Genomic DNA, 18497 nt, shown 5'->3' with positions numbered 1-18497 from the left:
ATATATTTATGGTAGTTTTTGTTATGTGAACGGTGCCACTATGCCCTCCAACGTGTCCCAGGGCAAAACTGTGCCACACGTCTTCCTGTGTGAGTCACATGACCCAAGCGACATCATGCTCCCGCAAAGCAGGGTGCCCCAGACAGTTGATGGGAACATGCCATGGAGCCCCTGTGTGCAGGACAGGGTGCAGGCAGGAACAGGCTACCAACAATGTTGCTCCCACAACCTGGGAGTGGGTGGGCTGGCCTTTATCTCCTCTGAGGCATAGGGCGGCCCCGGTCCACAGGTGACTCGCCTCTCCTGGCCTGGAGGCAAGCACTCCACCTGCGGGAACTTAGTTCCCTCCGCCTTTCTGCCCTGAGCCTCTGCAGCTCAGGAGAGCTGGAGGATTACTGGACCCAGAGGCAACCTCACCTTCCCCTGATGGGGCTGAGAGTGGAGCACCTGCAGGCAATGGGTCCTTGATCACCTCCGGAGCCAGAGCAGATTCAGCTGGTGTCTGCTCCTCAGGATCCGGCACAGGTGAGGACCCTTCAGGCTCAAGCCCCAGCCCCGGCTCAGCTGGTCCTGGAGGCTGGGATTCCTCAGGTTCAGCCTCTGAATCCGATTCCCAGGCCATCACACCCTGGGTGAGTTACATGAACCACCAATTGGGAAGCACTGCTCTACAGTATAATTTGTTGGCTAAATATTGTATTGGGTGGATGTGGATGAAAAAGGAAACTGAGTTCTTATACCAAGGAGCAGATTTTGGCCAAACCGTTGTGTTTTATTATTTCCCCCTAAGTTTTCCAACTTGCAGGCACGCCTTCTGCCTCTTGAGACTCTTCCCTATTAGTAAGAAATGATGCTTAAAAGTTTAGCATGGCGGAGACCAAGGAATGCAATGTAGCGCTTGAGCTTCCTTTTCTAATGGAGGAACTGGGGTTGATGCCAGCTCTAATTACCCCTTAAATGCCAAGTACTAAACACTTGACAAACTTTTTTTTTAATTGCCAGAATAAATCCTGCTTTCTATGCAGCCTGATTTTCTTTTTCAGCTTGTGTTTTAATTATTCAGCACTCATTATGTCACATTGCGTTATGCAGCCAAGTCGGAGATCCAATGCTTAGACCCAAGAACAAGGACAACTAGACCAATCAGCTGGAACAACTTATGGTGTAGTGGTTAAGAGCAGTGGACTCGTAATCTGGTGAACTGGGTTTGATTCCCCGCTCCTCCACATGCAGCTGCTGGGTGACCTTGGGCCAGTCACACTTCTCTGAAGTCTCTCAGCCTCACTCACCTCACAGAGTGTTTGTTGTGGGGGAGGAGGGAAAAGGAGAATGTTAGCCGCTTTGAGACTCCTTCGGGCAGTGATAAAGCAGGATATCAAATCCAAACTCTTCTCTTCTTCATCCAACTAAGTTCTACTTACAAACAGACCCACTGAAATTAGCTGGCCAAACCCATGCCTGATGTTTTAGCAGCGGTAAAGCACGGGAAGATGGTTCCTGCCAATCTACAACAGGAGGCCAGGAGGCTACAGAGCATGTCTGGTGCTGAAGCTGCTTTTATATGACTCCAACTACAAAAGCTGAGGATTGCAGGGCCCTGACTGACTCCATCTACAAAAACTGCTGAACAGCTTTCGGTCTGTGATATTTTTCAGGATGCTCGGTTGGGTTTTGTTGTTGTTATTGTTTATTTCAATGGTTCTACTCTGAGTAAGTCTAGCAATTAATACAACCCACTAGATTTATACTTGGGAAGAGAAGGCAGTGCATGTGTAAACTGAATCATATTCATTTTGGGGGAAATCATAAAACACTTTGCAGCATTAATGTTAAAGGAATGGCCTGATTCTCTCTTTCCAAACTGTTCTTTTTTTCTAAAAAATAAAATAAAATATTTAGTCCTACTCTCATTTTCCTACTCATATTGAAATACTGCCCCTCAATGAGGCCAAACTTAGATTCACAAAATACTTAGGGGTATGTTTACCCCCCCCCCCCCCAGGAAAAGAGCACTGAATATAAAAACCTTTCTTCCAATTTCAGCTGCATTATTTCGAGAATGGAAACATCTTTGGCAAAATCTTAAACCAACCCTGTTAAAATCTTACTTTTTTAAAAAAATTACATATTCATTAAAATACGCTTTTTCTATTATTCCAAGAGATCTTTGCTATTTGAAACTTTCATATAATATGTTTCTAAAACAGGAAAGTTTACCACTTGATATAAATCCCAAACAAAAGGGGGGAAATGCCCAAGAAAGTACTTAGACATTTCCTCTACGCAACAACAGCGGCCAGAATAATTTATGCCCAACGGTAGAAAAACAAAAATAGTCCCGCAAAAGTAGACTGGCAGAATAAGCTAACAGAATAGACGGAGCCAGCAATGTTAACTGCAAAGAGAAGAAATCAGGATGAGTCGGATTTTTAAAAAAGAGTGGGAATGCTTTGGTGAATATTTAAAGAAATATAACAATCAGATATAACAACCAGAACCTTTACCTTTACACATAGCCACACTTAACCGTTTTAAAAGTAATCATCACAAATATATCGTGCTCAAAGTCTTCATCTTGTCTCAACTGCATGTTCGTACGGTTATGGCAACCACACTTCAAGTGTTGGGCATGGGGGCCATCACTGAAACTTTGATGTACAAGCAGAAAGGAAGTGCCCTTCATTTAGTGTGGAACTGCCGTAAGGAAAGTTCCCAAAGTAAATATATGTTGTGCATGTGTATGCAAAACCTCTGGATTATAGTACTTAATCAAGAAAGTTACATAGACTAATATGTAGAAATTCTATTCCAATCTCACTTTTCTCTCTTCTGTATCTGTGATATGATTAGCTACATATCTATTCTAATTAAAACCACTCTCTAACACTTTGTTTCCCCCCCAAAAAAAAATTAAAAATCCTAAGTAGGGTCAGTTCACCCATAATTTAGCAAGTCAGATTGTATTCCAGTCATGCAGAAATAGGACAAGACGATTTTCATCTGCATTATGGATTTAAACTGTTAATAGTGGGGGGCAGGATGGCGTTGAGAGATGTAAACAATAGCAGAATATTTATTAACAGAAAGATATGATAGTTAGAAATTGGTCAGTCAGATTTTCAGAACCAAGCAAGCTTTATACCACACCATCAAGACAAAAATACTGAATAATGAAGGGGAAAGTCCTTGAATCTATTTGCATGCATTCATTGAACATCTGGACTTTCTAGTAGCCACAGTTTTTTTAGTTCTGTGAATTTTAGTAACAGAAGCAACTAGGCCTTGTGAAAGACTTAGAGTACCTCATCGTCAGCATTTTATTTCTGTGCCACCTTTCTTTAGATAAAACCATGCTCAAGGTGGCTTACAACATGAGAAGGTTTACATAATTACGAACATAATACAGTGGTACCTCAGGTTACATGCGCTTCAGGTTACATACGCTTCAGGTTACAGACTCCGCTAACCCAGAAATATTACCTCAGGTTAAGGACTTTGCTTCAGGATGAGAACAGAAATCGGGCTCCGGCGGCACGGCAGCAGCAGGAGGCCCCATTAGCTAAAGTGGTGCTTCAGGTTAAGAACAGTTTCAGGTTAAGTACAGACCTCTGGAACGAATTAAGTACTTAACCTGAGGTACCACTGTAAATAAAACAGATCGAAAAGCACACAACCAAATTGAAACAACTTCCACATAAATCATAATAAGATCAAAAAATAAAGATACAAAATTTAGTATCAATAACAACAAACCTCAACAAAATACCCTAAACAATATCACAGCCCAAGAGTCTGTTCAGCAACTTTTGTAGCTGGAGTCAGTCAGGGCTCTGACCTCCTACACCAGGTTGGAGAAGGCCAGCAAGGAGGGAGCCAGGTCTTCCAGGACTCGCAGCCAAGATGGTATCTGGCCTCCTCAGCAGCCTCCATATTTGTAGTTGGAGTCATCTAAAAGCAGCTTCAGCGCCAGACATGCTCTGTAGCTTCCTTACTCCCTGATGAATTGGCATGGGTTTGGCCAGTTACTGAACTTGAGAGGACAACTTCCAACACTATTTCTCTATTCACGTTTTATTTATTGCACGTCAGGTAACAAAAAACTTAACAAATACATTACATACATTACGTATAATACATATCTCACATACCGACATATCCTACATGTACACCACACATAATAGACTTCCAGCTCTTCTCTTTGTACCTTGTTACGAAACTTAACTCTGTACGCATTTTGTATTTTTTTATTCTACTTTTCTTTTGTATTTATCTAACCAGATTTTGGAGGGATGCGGGTGACGCTGTGGGTAAAACCCCAGCACCTAGGACTTGCCGATCGCATGGTCGGTGGTTCGAATCCCTGCGGCGGGGTGAGCTCCTGTCGTTCGGTCCCAGCTCCTGCCCACCTAGCAGTTCGAAAGCACTCTTAAGTGCAAGTAGATAAATAGGTACCGCTGTATAGCGGGAAGGTAAACGGCGTTTCCGTGTGCGGCGCTGGTGCTGGCTCGTCAGCTGCAGCTTCGTGACGCTGGCCACGTGACCCGGAAGTTTCTCCGGACAGCGCTGGCTCCCGGCCTCTAGAGTGAGATGAGCGCACAACCCCAGAGTCTGTCAAGACTGGCCCGTACGGGCAGGGGTACCTTTACCTTTACCTTTAACCAGATTTTATCATACCTTTCCTCTATTTTCAAGAATTAATCTATATTTGCCAGGAGACTTGTGTTGTCCATATAGTTTTTGAGATATTCTTTAAAAGTTGACCATTCGTTGTTAACTTTTTGAATAGTCTTTCCTCCCTGTTTCTTTCTCTTTGAATAGTCTTTCTCCCTGTTAATTCTGCAAGATGTAGATATTCAATCGTTTTTCTTAACCAGTCAGATTTGGTGGGGATAATATTGCTTTTCCAGTTTTTGGCTATCAAGATTCTTGCTGCTGTGGTGGCATACATAAATAAGGGTCTACAAATTTTCTTGATTTCTGCAAACCTGATACTGAGCAGGAAGGCTTCCGGGCTTTTTGTGAAAGAGAGTTTAAACATTTTCATTTTATTATAGATGACATCCCAGAATTCTCTTAACTTCTTACACTCCCACCACATATGTATGAAGGTACCATTCCCCTCTTTACACCTCCAGCACCTGTCTGTGCTTTTCTTATACATTTTGGCCAACTTGGCCAGGGTTAGGTACCATCTGTATTGCATCTTTAAAACATTCTCTCTAAGGTTGTAGCAGGGGGTAAATCTAATGTCCTCTTTCCATAGCCTTTTCCATTCACTCATAAGGGTGTTGTGACCAATGTCCTGAGCCCAGCGTATCATGACTGCTTTTACCATTCACGTTTTAAAAGTATGTGGGGAAGTGAACAAGTGATATGGCGCCAGTCCCAATGCTAAAAAGTGGGGTTCCCACCCATCTCCATTGTTAGAACTTTCTGCTTACTCCTCCTCCTCTCTGTAGCCTCATAGTTTCCAATCTGTAAGGGGAACCAGCCAGGTCTCAAGGAACTCGCCAAGGCAGGTGTACAAGACATGTTGATTCTTCCTCTGAAATCTTGCTCCTCTGTTCTTTAAAAAAATTCACCGATTTCTGCTCTCCACCAACAAATAATGTTTTTCACCTCACATTAGCTAACTGGCATGTGATTACCTGGATTAGCTTTGGGTCCCCTTTGGAAAATCAGTGTGACATTGATTGCTTTCCAATCCTGTGCAATGGAGGTCGTTTTTACGGAAAGTTTGCTTCGTCTTCTTTTTTAGAAAATAGTTTCATATTGAGTCATTTTCTTTATAAACTCTCGGGTAGGTGTCATCTGGGCCCAGTGACTTGCTCATTTTTATTTCTCAACAGAACCTAAAACCTCATCACTTGTCACTTCTGTTTGATTCAAGTCTTCAAACACATTTCCCAAAAAAGTCAGTTCAGGAGCAGGAATCTGCCCTATATCTTCTGCAGTGAAGACAGACACAACTAAATCATTTAATTTCTCTGCAGTCTCCCTAGCCTCCTGATTCTCATGTATTAAAAGTATGTTTTTATTGTTATCCTTAATGTTTTTAGCAGTATGTTCCTCAAATTCTTTTTTCTTCTTTATTTTCCTGTCAACTTACATTGGTTTCAACAGAGTTTGTGCTCCTCTTTCGTCTCCCTCAATTTCCGAAAGTAAACCTTCTTGCCTTTTATAGCTTTCTTCTCTGTTCATTAATCATGCTGGCATCGTCTTGGATTTAGTGGTTCTGTTCCTAATCTGTGATACACATTCCAGCTAAGCTTCTATCATCATGGTTTTAAAAAGCTTCCAAGCATCTTGGGGAGAGATTTGACCCTCTTGACTCTCCCTTTCAACAATATTCTAAATATTCTTCTCACTCTTGAGGAGTTTTGCCTTTTGAAATTGAATACTACTGTGTTGCCCACTTTCCACACTGCAGTTGCTGTTCCCAGTTGGTTTCCCCCAGTCCTCCAGAGCAGAGGAAACACAGCGGCAAGATAGAGAAAGGAAGTTCCTCTGCACATAGAAAAGCCTTTCCTTGCATTCAATAATTTAGTTGGATAGAAACCTAAGCCTAGGAATTACCTCTGGCTGGTTCCATGGGAAAGTTAATTGGGAAAGGAGTACGACAAGGCTGTATATTGTCTCCCTGCTTATTTAACTTATGTGCAGAATTCATCATACGAAAGGCTGGACTGGATGAATCCCAAACCGGAATTAAGATTGCCGGAAGAAATATCAACAACCTCAGATATGCAGATGACACAACCTTGATGGCAGAAAGTGAGGAGGAATTAAAGAACCTTTTATTGAGGGTGAAAGAGAAGAGCGCAAAATATGGTCTGAAGCTCAACATCAAAAAAACGAAGATCATGGCCACTGGGCCCATCACCTCCTGGCAAATAGAAGGGGAAGAAATGGAGGCAGTGAGAGATTGTACTTTCTTGGGCTCCATGATCACTGCAGATGGTGACAGCAGTCACAGAATTAAAAGATGTTTGCTTCTTGGGAGTAAAGTGATGACAGACCTAAAGCAGAGACATCACCTTGCTGACAAAGGTCCGTATAGTTAAAGCTATGGTTTTTCCAGTAGTGGTGTACAGAAGTGAGACCATAAAGAAGGCTGATCGCTGAAGAATTGATGCTTTTGAATTATGGTGCGGGAGGAGACTCTTGAGAGTCCCATGGACTGCAAGAAGATCAAACTGATCCATTCTGAAGGAAATCAGCCCTGAGTGCTCACTGGAAGGACAGATCGTGAAGCTGAGGCTGCAGTACTTTGGCTACCTCATGAGAAGAGAAGACTCCCTGGAAAAGACCCTGATGTTGGGAAAGATGGAGGGCACAAGGAGAAGGGGAAGACAGAGGACGAGACGGTTGGACAGTGTTCTTGAAGCTACCAACAAGAGTTTGACCAAACTGCGGGAGGCAGTGGAAGACAGGAGTGCCCGGCATGCTCTGGTCCATGGGGTCACGAAGAGTCAGACACGACTAAACAACTAAACAACAACAAGTTCCATGGCCAACTGTTCCAAGGCATAGACATTTAGGATATCTGGCATTTTTGTCTCTTTGTTTGGAAAAACAACAACAACCCACAAGTCCAGTTTGGGGTGAGACAACAAAGAGGACTGTTTCATCTGTGATTTCAGGAATTTCCCAACTATATTCTTCTGTTGAGATGCCAGGGACCTATTATGTACTCCATTGACTAGAACCACAAGGACACTTTTGGTAAAAGCAATGCACAACAAAAAGAGCTACATTTGAAACACTACACACAAAATATGATCTCTTCCAGTAAGGCAAGGTCCCTTTCAAACTACAAAATTTCCCAGAACTTTTTGCAACAGTGGGAGCTGCCTTGTGAAATTCCAGTCTTTATATACACACACAGGTTTCCCTTTTTGCCTATTACACACACATATTATCTGTGGTAGATTTAATTAGCAGTCAGTACACCCTTTCCTTCGCTCGAAACATGTGCATCTACTTTTCTCCAATTATTTTATCTTAAGCAATGCAACTAGGGTCGCACTCAGAAGTAGCGTCCGGGAGATCCAGAAACTCACTCGAGGGCTTTCCATGCCCCCACCCCCTCCTTCTTTCGAACTCGGGGGTGATTTATTGGCAATTGCGGACGAGGCAGCATCTTCCCATCCCCTGGGAAGAATTCGGGAGGCTAATTTACTCCCATCATCAGCCTCTTAATTACCTCGTGTGAGCCGGAGAGATGGTATTGTCGGCCATCTTCCAAGGTGCTCCTAGCGGCCCCCCTACAGACACATATCATCATCATCATCATTATTAATTGAATTTATATTCCACCCTATACTTGCACAAGACTCATGAGCTGTAGACCAGAATATATCTCCGGGATCCTCTCCAGAAATTACCATTTCTCAGATGCCAATTTGATCTTTCTCACTATCACAAATATGCTCTGCTCACTTTCCTATATGCTTTTACAAATATGAATGAACACTTGAGAGTTACCGTCTCGAGTTCTGACTCCAGAACTCGTAAGGAGGAATAGAGGGAGAGGGAGAAAAAAGTGGTCAGTGACAAGGTCAACCAGATGGCACTGTAGTGTCCCTGTGAATGGAGTGTGTTTGCAAGAAATATTCAACAATAAATATTGAATAATAAAGACTCTCCTCCCTGAAAGAGAGGGGAGTGGTTGTGGACGGGAGCCCGAACACCGCTCCTAGCAGGGGGCGTTGCCCCCTGCCTCCAGCTCACCTGGCTGGCGCTCACGCCCCCCCGGAGGCCGTCCAACCAGGTGCCATGGGGGGGGGGGGCGTGTCCAGCAGCCTTTATGCTGCAGTGCCAGCCTCTCCCCTAAAGGTATGAGGAGAAAGACAAAACAAGGGCGCACACTTTCAAGTTCCACTTCCTGTTTATTTACAATGGCTGACTTCCTACCAAATGGGAATTCAAGCTTTAAAAACTTCTATGACACTTTGATTCCCCATGTTCTACAGTTCTCAGCCTAAGAAGTATTAATATGCACTTGGGGGGGGGGAAATAACTGAACTATGCCAATGAGTAGCTGAAACAATAACATAGCAACATATATATTGTTTATTTTCCTAAGTTTGCTTCCACCTTTCCAGCTAAGAGACAATAAAATCATGTGGCAACTCGTATCAAAAAGCAGTCTGTCACACGGCAGCTACAGTTTATCTTTAAGACACTGGTGTACCACTAATATTTTGTAGACGGAAGCTGAATCCTTGACCCACACTATTTATGCTGACAGGTACAAATGGAATGCATAAAGTCAAGGACAAAGGAAACAGACAGAAATAAACATAATAGGCAATGATGAATGGTAAAAAATAATTAATTTACGGCTCAGACCCATAAGCATAAAGTGCCACTAAGGGGGAGTGGAAATTATTTGCATTAAACAGCCCCAGAGTCTAGAAAACTATCGTATGAAATAATACTTCCTTGGTCTTCACACACACACACACACACACACACACACACACACCATACTAAAATATGGGGGCAAGGTCTATGTTTTTGCTTCCCTTGGCAAAATTTATTCATTTGTTTTATTTTATTATTATTAATTTGCTGGAAGCCGCCACTGTGAGTTGGGTGGCTGATGATGATGATGATGATGATGATGATGATATAGAGTTTTATTGGCACCTTATGCCAAGGACTTTTGATGTTTTAGCAACTTGACAGGTACTAGTCAGTCAGCACTACAGAATTTTCTTCATGTCATCAACATCCAAGGAATACATATATTCCTATGTATAGTGTTTCCACAATCATGTAGAATTACAAAAACATCCTCAGATGCTGGAATTTGCTATGTAGTTCAGCTTCTTAAGAATGCCATCTTTAATTTTAGTTTACATCAGTAATTTCCACTTCTTACGGTCTCGGATATGCTTGTGAGTAGCATGCTGAGATTTCAGAAGCCAGGAGATTTGCTAACTTAAGAAACCACAGTGCCTTGCATATAGCTCTCGTGCTTTCTCCCAAAACAACAGAAATAGCGGAATAAATCATGTATACTGTAAGAGAAATTACAGAATATATGTCCAATTGGCATGATTCGCATATATTATGAATGGTATTGTTATTAAAATATTATAGCATTTTATTTAGTTATTTAAAGCATTCATCAATTATTACAAGTCGGTTTTAAAAAACCAAAACAAGTACTACTACTACTACTAATAATAATAAATTTTATTTATATCCCGCCCTCCCCAGCCGAGGCCGGGCTCAGGGTGGCTAACAACAATAAAATAATTCAATATTCTAAAATCATTTCATTAAAATTAATTCAACTCAAATTGAAGGCAACCATTAGGCTAAAGTTCTGTGAAGATTGCCAAAAGAGGGTGTCAGGCAGTGCCCTGGCCAAAGGCCTGGTGGAACAGCTCTGTCTTGCAGGCCCTGCGGAAAGATGTCAAGTCCCGCAGGGCCCTAGTCTCTTGTGACAGAGCGTTCCACCAGATCGGAGCCACAGCCGAAAAAGCCCTGGCTCTGGTTGAGGCCAGCCTAACCTCTCTGTGGCCTGGGACCTTCAGGATATTTTTATTTGAAGACTGTAAGTCCCTCTGTGGGACATACCAGGAGAGGCGGTCCCGTAGGTACGAGGGTCCTAGGCCGTATAGGGCTTTAAAGGTTAAAACCAGCACCACCAACATGTAAACTAGCCAACAGATAAAAGCACACAGCCCTGAAAATCTTTGAGTTTAGAATGCCTGGAAGACAATAAAGTTGGTGCTAGATGCACAACTCCCTTGGAATAGCATATCACAGCTGTGGCATCAATATAAAAAGAAGAAAAAGCCCTCTCTTTTGTTGTTTCATCTGTAAAAGATACGGAATTTGGAATAATGCATTAGCCAATGACGTTAGCAAGTTGTCAGGCTGATAAGAATGGGAGATGCTTCTTCTTCTTCTTCTTCCAAGTATGTTTTTATCAGTGTGCACAAACCCAGAAGATGACAAATGCACCCACAGAACTGCAGAAACAGCACATACCTCTCATCCAAGATAATGATCAATCTAAAAATGTATACGCACGTACCTAGTCTCAAAGCGGAGGGTGTCACTTCAATCTCTCCTCTGATTGGCTGAAATGCAGCCAGCTGGGCAGCTACATCTGTCTCGAAAGCATCAGGGCTGTTTCCATTTGTCAAACTAGCACTGGCGTCCTCAGACTTGGAGACGGACTCTTGCTCGTCGTACACAGCAATCAACTGCAAAATGAAATGTTACTTTATTAAACTTTTGTAACAAGAAGGTGGTCCCCTCATGGAAGCACAACTAATTACGACTTGGATCCAAAGAACTCTATGTGCATGATGACATGAGGATTTTCTCACCTGACAGCCCCCAGTAGCAATACCCTCCCACCCCCATTTCTGATTCATCTGCAAATGTTAGGATAGACTCATAATAATAATAATAATAATAATAATAATAATAATAATAATAATAATAATAATTTATTTATACCCCGCCCATCTGGCTGGGCTTCCCCAGCCACTCTGGGTGGCTTCCAAAAAAATATTAAAATACATCAAACATAGAATGTGATAGTATTTTATTACTTTTTTTTTAAAAAAAGGATTATCCTACAAGTAATTTAACAGCATGGATGGCACTGTGGTGCAAACCACTGAGCCTTGGGCTTGCCAATCGGAAGGTCGGCGGTTCGAATCCCCGTGATGGGGTGAGCTCAGTCCCTGCTTCTGCCAACCTAGCAGTTTGAAAGCACGCAAAGTGCAAGTAGATAAATAGGTCCCACTCCGGCGGGAAGGTAAACGGCATTTCCGTGCACTGCTCTGGTTTCGCCAGAAGTGGCTTAGACATGCTGGCCACATGACCTGGAAAAACTGTTTGTGGTTAAGTCCAGTCACGAATGACTCTGGGGTTGCGGCGCTCACCTCGCTTTACTGACCAAAGGAGCCAACATTTGTCCACAGTTTCCCCTCTGTATTTTAAAATATAAAAACTGGCACCTTGAACTAAGCCTCAAAATGAACTGGCAAGAAGTGCAGATCAAAAGCTGTCCTAAGAGATATCTCGAGGTATATTGTAAAACAGAGAAAAATATGCGAAGAACAAATGTAAAGCGTTCACCTTACGGTACCCAAAAGGTAAACAGAAAGAACCATTCTACAAATAAAGAGTTCTGAACAGGTAGGAGGAATCTATAAGCAGGCCACCAAAGCATAATCAATGTTGTTCTGATGTTTTGTTTTGTTTTAACAGGGCATGAACACAGACTAAAGGCAACAATAATGGGAACATATTCACGTTCAAGTCTTCAAGCAAGTAGATAAGAACAGTTCGAGGCAAAATAACAAAGATATGTGGGGAAAACAAATTGAGGGGTGGGAGTGGAAGCTTCTAGAAATGACAGTGGGAGCTGTGTTGCCCAAACAGATGGTAAAGATAAATATCGTATAGCACTTTGATACAATAGACGGTGGAAAACTGAGGGAATTGAGGTGGCCAATACCCAGAAAGCAGAATATAAAAGGGGGGCAGGGAAAAACACAGAGGAAAGGTCATCGAAGGCAAGCACATGTACAAACAGAGTAGACTGGGGAAGCATTGTAAATGGAATCAGATTTATTACAGAAAAGAAAACAAAAGTGTCGGGGGGGGGGGAGAGAGCTGAAGAGGTCAGTGTTCCTCAAGCTGAAATAAGAAACTACTATGTAGAAACCCCCATCTGAAAAGAACTGGACCACACAATATGTGTTTGTGTGATAAGAAATAGAGTACCTTCTAAATAACAAATCATCATATCTATGCATCCTGCATTGGGAGAAAACAAATACAGCAAAATAAAGAAGATGGCCCAGATAATATTCTGTAAAAAAATTAAAAAGGAAAATATACAAGACTACAAGTAGTAGAATTAGCAGCTGTTTATTTTTTATCACATGGTGGTGCAGCAGCGATAGACAGAAGTACTATATCCATTTAACATTTGTTAAAAAACCCCGAGGCATTTTTGTTGGGGATTGTAGGGAAAGACCTGCCAAAAAAGTTGAAAAACATCTTCATGTATGCGACAACAGCCGTGAGAGATCTGGTAGCACAAGGATGGAAGACTGAAGAAACCCCAACTAAAGAATCATGGCAAGAAAAATTGATGGACTATGCAGAACTGGCAAAACTGCATATAAGCTACGGGACAAGGATAACTGTGACTTTAAAGATGAATGGGAACCCTTTACAAAGTATCTGAAGACGCAACAAAGTGAACTGGACTCCTTGGCAGGTTTTGAATAAACATTCACAAACTTTTTATTGATAAGAATCAGCTAAATAGTTTGAGGATCTATACAACTTTGTAACATGCAGAAAACAGCATTCTCAGAGAAACCAAAGACTGGAACTGAGGGAAGCCGGGGGGGGGGGGGGGGTTGTGTGGGAGGGGGAGGGAGGAAAAATTGGGGGAGGGAGGGACAAGGATGATATGTTTTTGGATAATATGTCTTGTTATAATTTTGAATAAAAAAAGAAAAAAAATTAAAAACTAAAAAACTAAACACATTTACTGATAAAGAAAGAGAAGTACTATATCTAAAGCAGCAATGGTCAATGATAATGAAACTATACTGTCAACAATATCTTGGTTTTACAAAGCAGGTGTTTTACAGTGGACATCTCAATGGATTATAGAACAAAGTAAATACTTTAGACCCGTGACAATTAGAAAACATACTTTGGGGCTTGGAATAAAATAACCAAACAGGGATATTCTCCCATTATAATTCCTGCCACAGCTTTGCCAAGTTTGATTTATATTGGGATATTAGTGGGAAAGAGCACTGTGTCTTCAATTCAAGATTACAATAGTGTATGTTGGTGAGAACTTCCAGAAATGCTTAATTATTTGATCATGGAGCAGCTGTCAGGCTGTCTGTTTTTCTTCTTATATTTTCTTTGTAATAGCTTTTGCTTATACATAAATAAAAAGTTTTTTTAAAACAACAACAACAACAGGGAAAGCTACAAGAAACATAATAATGCAATAGATACCTGTCTGAAGATATGGGATCAATAGAAACCTTAAGAGAACATGGGGAATTTCCACAATAGCATCCATCGTGGAAGATGGAAAATGTTTTTAGCAAGCACTGAAGAGCACAGTGCAGGGACCTGCCTGATGTCAATAGGCCGGATGTTCCAAACTGTGGGTGCTTACACACCAAAATATTGATTTCTTCCAAATGCAGAATGGATATTATGTAGCACATGGGTAGGCGAACTAAGGCCCGGGGGCCAGATCTGGCCCAATCGCCTTCTAAATCTTGCCCGCAGATGGTCCAGGAATCAGCGTGTTTTTACATGAGTAGAATGTGTCCTTTTATTTAAAATGCATCTCTGGATTATTTGTGGGGCATAGGAATTCGTTCATTATTTTCCCCAAAAATATAGTCTGGACCCCACAAGGTCTGAGGGACAGTGGACTGGCCCCCTGCTGAAAAAGTTTGCTGACCCCTGTAGCACCTGTAATTCCGCTTATCAAAGTGGCTGAGTGGGTGAGGTAAGGCGACTTCAATGGTAAACTGGTCCCAAGAGAAGACTCCCTGGAAAAGACCCTGATGTTGGGAAAGATTGAGGGCATAAGGAGAAGGAGACGACAGAGGACGAGATGAATGGATAGTGTTCTCAAAGCTACGAACATGAGTTTGACCAAACTGCGGGAGGCAGTGGAAGATAGGAGTGCCTGGCGTGCTCTGGTCCACGGGGTCACGAAGAGTCGGACATGACTAAACGACTAAACAACAACAATAACATTTTATTTATATCCTGCCCTCCCCAGCCAAAGCCAGGCTCAGAGCGGCTGACAAGAGTAAAATAATACAACATTCTAAAATCAGTTCATTATAAAATCAGTTCAAATCAAGTTAATGGCAACCGTTGGGCTAGAGTTCACCCGTTGGAAGGCCTAAAATGATTTCAGGGTTACAATGTTGGATGCAAGAAAGAGGGAGCAGGGCTCTTTTTGTGTACCATGGCTTTCGTGCCTCCCCTCTCGAGCTGCAACCCAGCGCACCCCCTCAAAAGTAGTTTCTGCAGGTGGAAAGACCTTTTGGAATGGCACAGGAATGCAACAGGAGGTTAGACCTGGCAGAAATTTGAGGGGGGGGGTTGCATGAGTGGGAGCGTCTTCCACTGAAAGGGGGAATTCCTGTATCCCAGTTACTTCAGCTAAATTAAAACGGACTGCAATGTTACATGTGCAAATTTAACTCTCTTCGGATTCTTGTATAAGCCAAGAAGAGAAAGGTAGGAGTGCTGTTTCGTTACATTTAAAATACTACTGTAACATCTCATTCTCTTTGTCACTTTGAAGATCTCTGTCACAATGATACACTAGGGTTAGTAAAATAACAGAACAAAAAGACAAATATTTAATGAAATCCATTTGCCCGGGGCAAGGAAACAATGTGAAATAAGGAACTGGGTGGAAAAATAAGGAAAGAAAGAAAGAAGAGGGGGTGAAATTTAACGGCTCAAAAGAAATTGACATTTTTGGGTCTCCTACTCATTTATAATTTGGTTGTAGAAAGGGTGTCAGCTCATGTTCACAAAGACATATTTTAGTAGCATCCACATGGATGATAATTAGGGCGGTAACATTGTGCCCCTCTTCAAATAAAGCATGCATACTTTTGGCAGGTCTCTTGCCATCCAATTTAAGTTCTGCGTGGTGTTTATTTTTATTTAACATCATCACCCTGCCATTCCTCATAAAAAGAGCTAAAGGCAAACAGCAACATCAAACCGCAAAGCAACAATGTAAAACATCAGTTGCAAAACATCATTAACGCACATTAACAAATACAGCTGTAGAAACGCAACATCAAGAGCAGCAGCAAGCATTGTTATTCCAAATAAGCAGACTGTTAAAAGCTATTCAACTCTAACAATCACCTGCAAGCCATAGAAGATCCCCAATTACGACCAACAGGTGTATGGCAACTGCTTTAGGACCAGAATTGTACTGTGGGGAGGAGTTGTGGTGGACCGCATGGCCACCCACTCTCCTCCGGGGGCGGGGGACAAAGTCCCATGTTGCCCAGGGGATCCTGGCTGCTTCATTGACCAGCCAGCCAATCCGCTGGTTGGTGGGCGGCGTGGCCAGGACCACTTAAGGTGAGGCGCGAGCCGGAAGGCTTCCTCTTTGCTCACTTCTTCAAACTCCCTCCCTCCCTCCCTATTTTACAGGTTTTTCTTCATTGGCCTTGCTATGGACCTCGCTTGGTCGCCGTTGAGGAGCCTGGTAGGAATTTTTCCACTTGGCAAAATTGGCATGGGGCCATCTGGTTTTTGCCTACCTGGTAGCATTCGTCAGAACTTTGTACGGTTTTGTGGTTAGGCATTGTTTGACCTTATGATGGGCAGGGGAGGTGTGGCCATCACCTGCCCCTCCAAGCTTAAGGGTATTCCGTTAAAGGAATCCGGGGGTGTGGATCTTGTCCGAAGCGCAGGGGAGGGCTAGGGCCTTGGCACAACCCCGTTGGGAACATCTGGGGGAGCTTGAGTTGGTCTGCATCGACGGGGCTCCCCCTGCTGGTGGTTTACCCTTACCGGACTCCCTGTGCAACGGGCAGATATAGTCGGGCCCATTCAATGCCTAAGCCAATACCACTCACTATCTGTAATCAATAAAGCTGTGGCCAAAATTTACCCAATAACATTAACCTAATATCTGTGTCCTGGTGTGCTTTATTCTTCACGAGGGGTCTAGACACGCAACATCCTTAGCCTGTAAAATTGTGGTAGTGGCTGGGCTGAGTCTTTCACTGACTGGAAGAGATATAATCCATTTCAACTCCCATCATTCCTCACCACTAGCCATGCTAGCTGGGGCTAATGGACGGTGCTAGGAACACAACATTACTACAATAGACCGCAGGCTTAACATGAGTCAACAGTGTGAAATAGTAGCAACAACAACAAAAAGCAATGTTATTCAAGGCTGCATCAACAGAAGACTAGTGTCCAGGTTGAAGGACGTAATAAAAAAAAAGGTAAAGCACCCCTGACAGTTAAGTCCAGTCGCGAACGACTCTGGGGTTGCGGCGCTCATCTCGCTTTACTTGCCGAGGGAGCCGACGTTTGTCCGCAGACAGTTTTTCCAGGTCATGTGGCCAGCATGACTAAGCTGCTTCTGGCGAAACCAGAGCAGCGCACGGAAATGCTGTTTACCTTCCCGCTGGAGCGGTACCTATTTATCTACTTGCACTTTGACATGCTTTCGAACTGCTAGGTTGGCAGGAGCAGGGACTGAGCAACAGGAGCTCACCCCGTCACAGGGATTCGAACCGCCAACCTTCTGATCGGCAAGTCCTAGGCTCTGTGTTTTAACCCACAGCGCCACCCGCGTCCCGAACCAGTGGAGTAGAGAGGCCCTTATGGGGAGGGGGGCTAGCACCTGTGTTCTGTTGTAATCACTGCTGGAAACGTCGGGTCAGATAGCACCAGCATCCCTTTTATCCGTTGAGGTTTCGTTCCTTAAAAATTAAACCTGTGGGCTTGCGAAGTTTAGTCCAGAATTAGCTTATGGTCCACAAGATACCTATCTTTCCCCAGGAAGAAAGGATTTCATGGTGGCAGCCCCACTGGATGATTTGTAGTTGCCGCATCACAATCCTGGATTTGCATAAGGCAGCAAGCAAAAGTGAAGTCAGGTTGCACAAGAGTATTGAACGTGGCATGACAGTGAGAAAGGAGAAACACTGAAAGGCTGGAGGGGACGGGGGAAACTGGCAGTTTTAAGCAATGGTTAGAATCTTAAAAAGCAGAGACATCACCTTTCCAACAAAGGTCCGTATAGTTAAAGCTATGGTTTTCCTAGTAGCGATGTATGGAAGTGAGAGCTGGACCATTAAGAAGGCTGATCGCCGAAGAATTGCTGCTTTTGAATTATGGTGCTGGAGGAGACTCTTGAGAGTCCCATGGACTGCAAGAAGATCAAACCTCTCCATTCTGAAGGAAATCAGCCCTGAGTGCTCACTGGAAGGACAGATCCTGAAGCTGAGGCTCCAAGACTTTGGCCACCTCATGAGAAGAGAAGACTCCCTGGAAAAGACCCTGATTTTTGGAAAGACTGAGGGCACAAGGAGAAGGGGATGACAGAGGAAGAGATGGTTGGACAGTGTTCTCGAAGCTACCAGCATGAGTTTGACCAAACTGCGGGAGGCAGTGGAAGACAGGAGTGCCTGGCGTGCTCTGGTCCAGGGGGTCACGAAGAGTCGGACACGACTAAACGACTAAACAACAAGACGTTTGAGTAAAGTACTGTGGAATATTTGAGAGCTCTCATGAGGCAGCTAAGGAATAGAAGAGGGAGTAGTTTGAGTATAGTGAGAAAGGAGAGAGATGAAGGTTTTTGTACTTTTTTTAAAAAAATATTAGGAATTTAGTCAACACATATTATCTTAAAAAATATCACCTTAATTCCCCCCCCCCCCATTTTCCTCTCCCCCTCCCTC

The 18497-nt window shown here is 43.0% G+C and overlaps 1 protein-coding gene across 2 annotated transcripts in view; it reads right to left on the bottom strand.

Moving 5' to 3' along the window:
* Window positions 1–18497, bottom strand: part of PARD3B (par-3 family cell polarity regulator beta) — a 582805-nt gene that overhangs the window by 440222 nt on the left and 124086 nt on the right. For both annotated transcript variants that reach the window (XM_077918269.1, XM_077918271.1), the window contains exon 3: window positions 11057–11228. In XM_077918269.1, coding sequence (XP_077774395.1) covers window positions 11057–11228 — 172 coding nt within the window. The remainder of the gene's footprint in view (window positions 1–11056; window positions 11229–18497) is intronic.

Source organism: Podarcis muralis, chromosome 1 (assembly GCF_964188315.1).
Source record: "Podarcis muralis chromosome 1, rPodMur119.hap1.1, whole genome shotgun sequence".
NCBI lineage: Eukaryota > Metazoa > Chordata > Lepidosauria > Squamata > Lacertidae > Podarcis > Podarcis muralis.
This window is presented reverse-complemented; position numbering and strand designations above follow the sequence as displayed.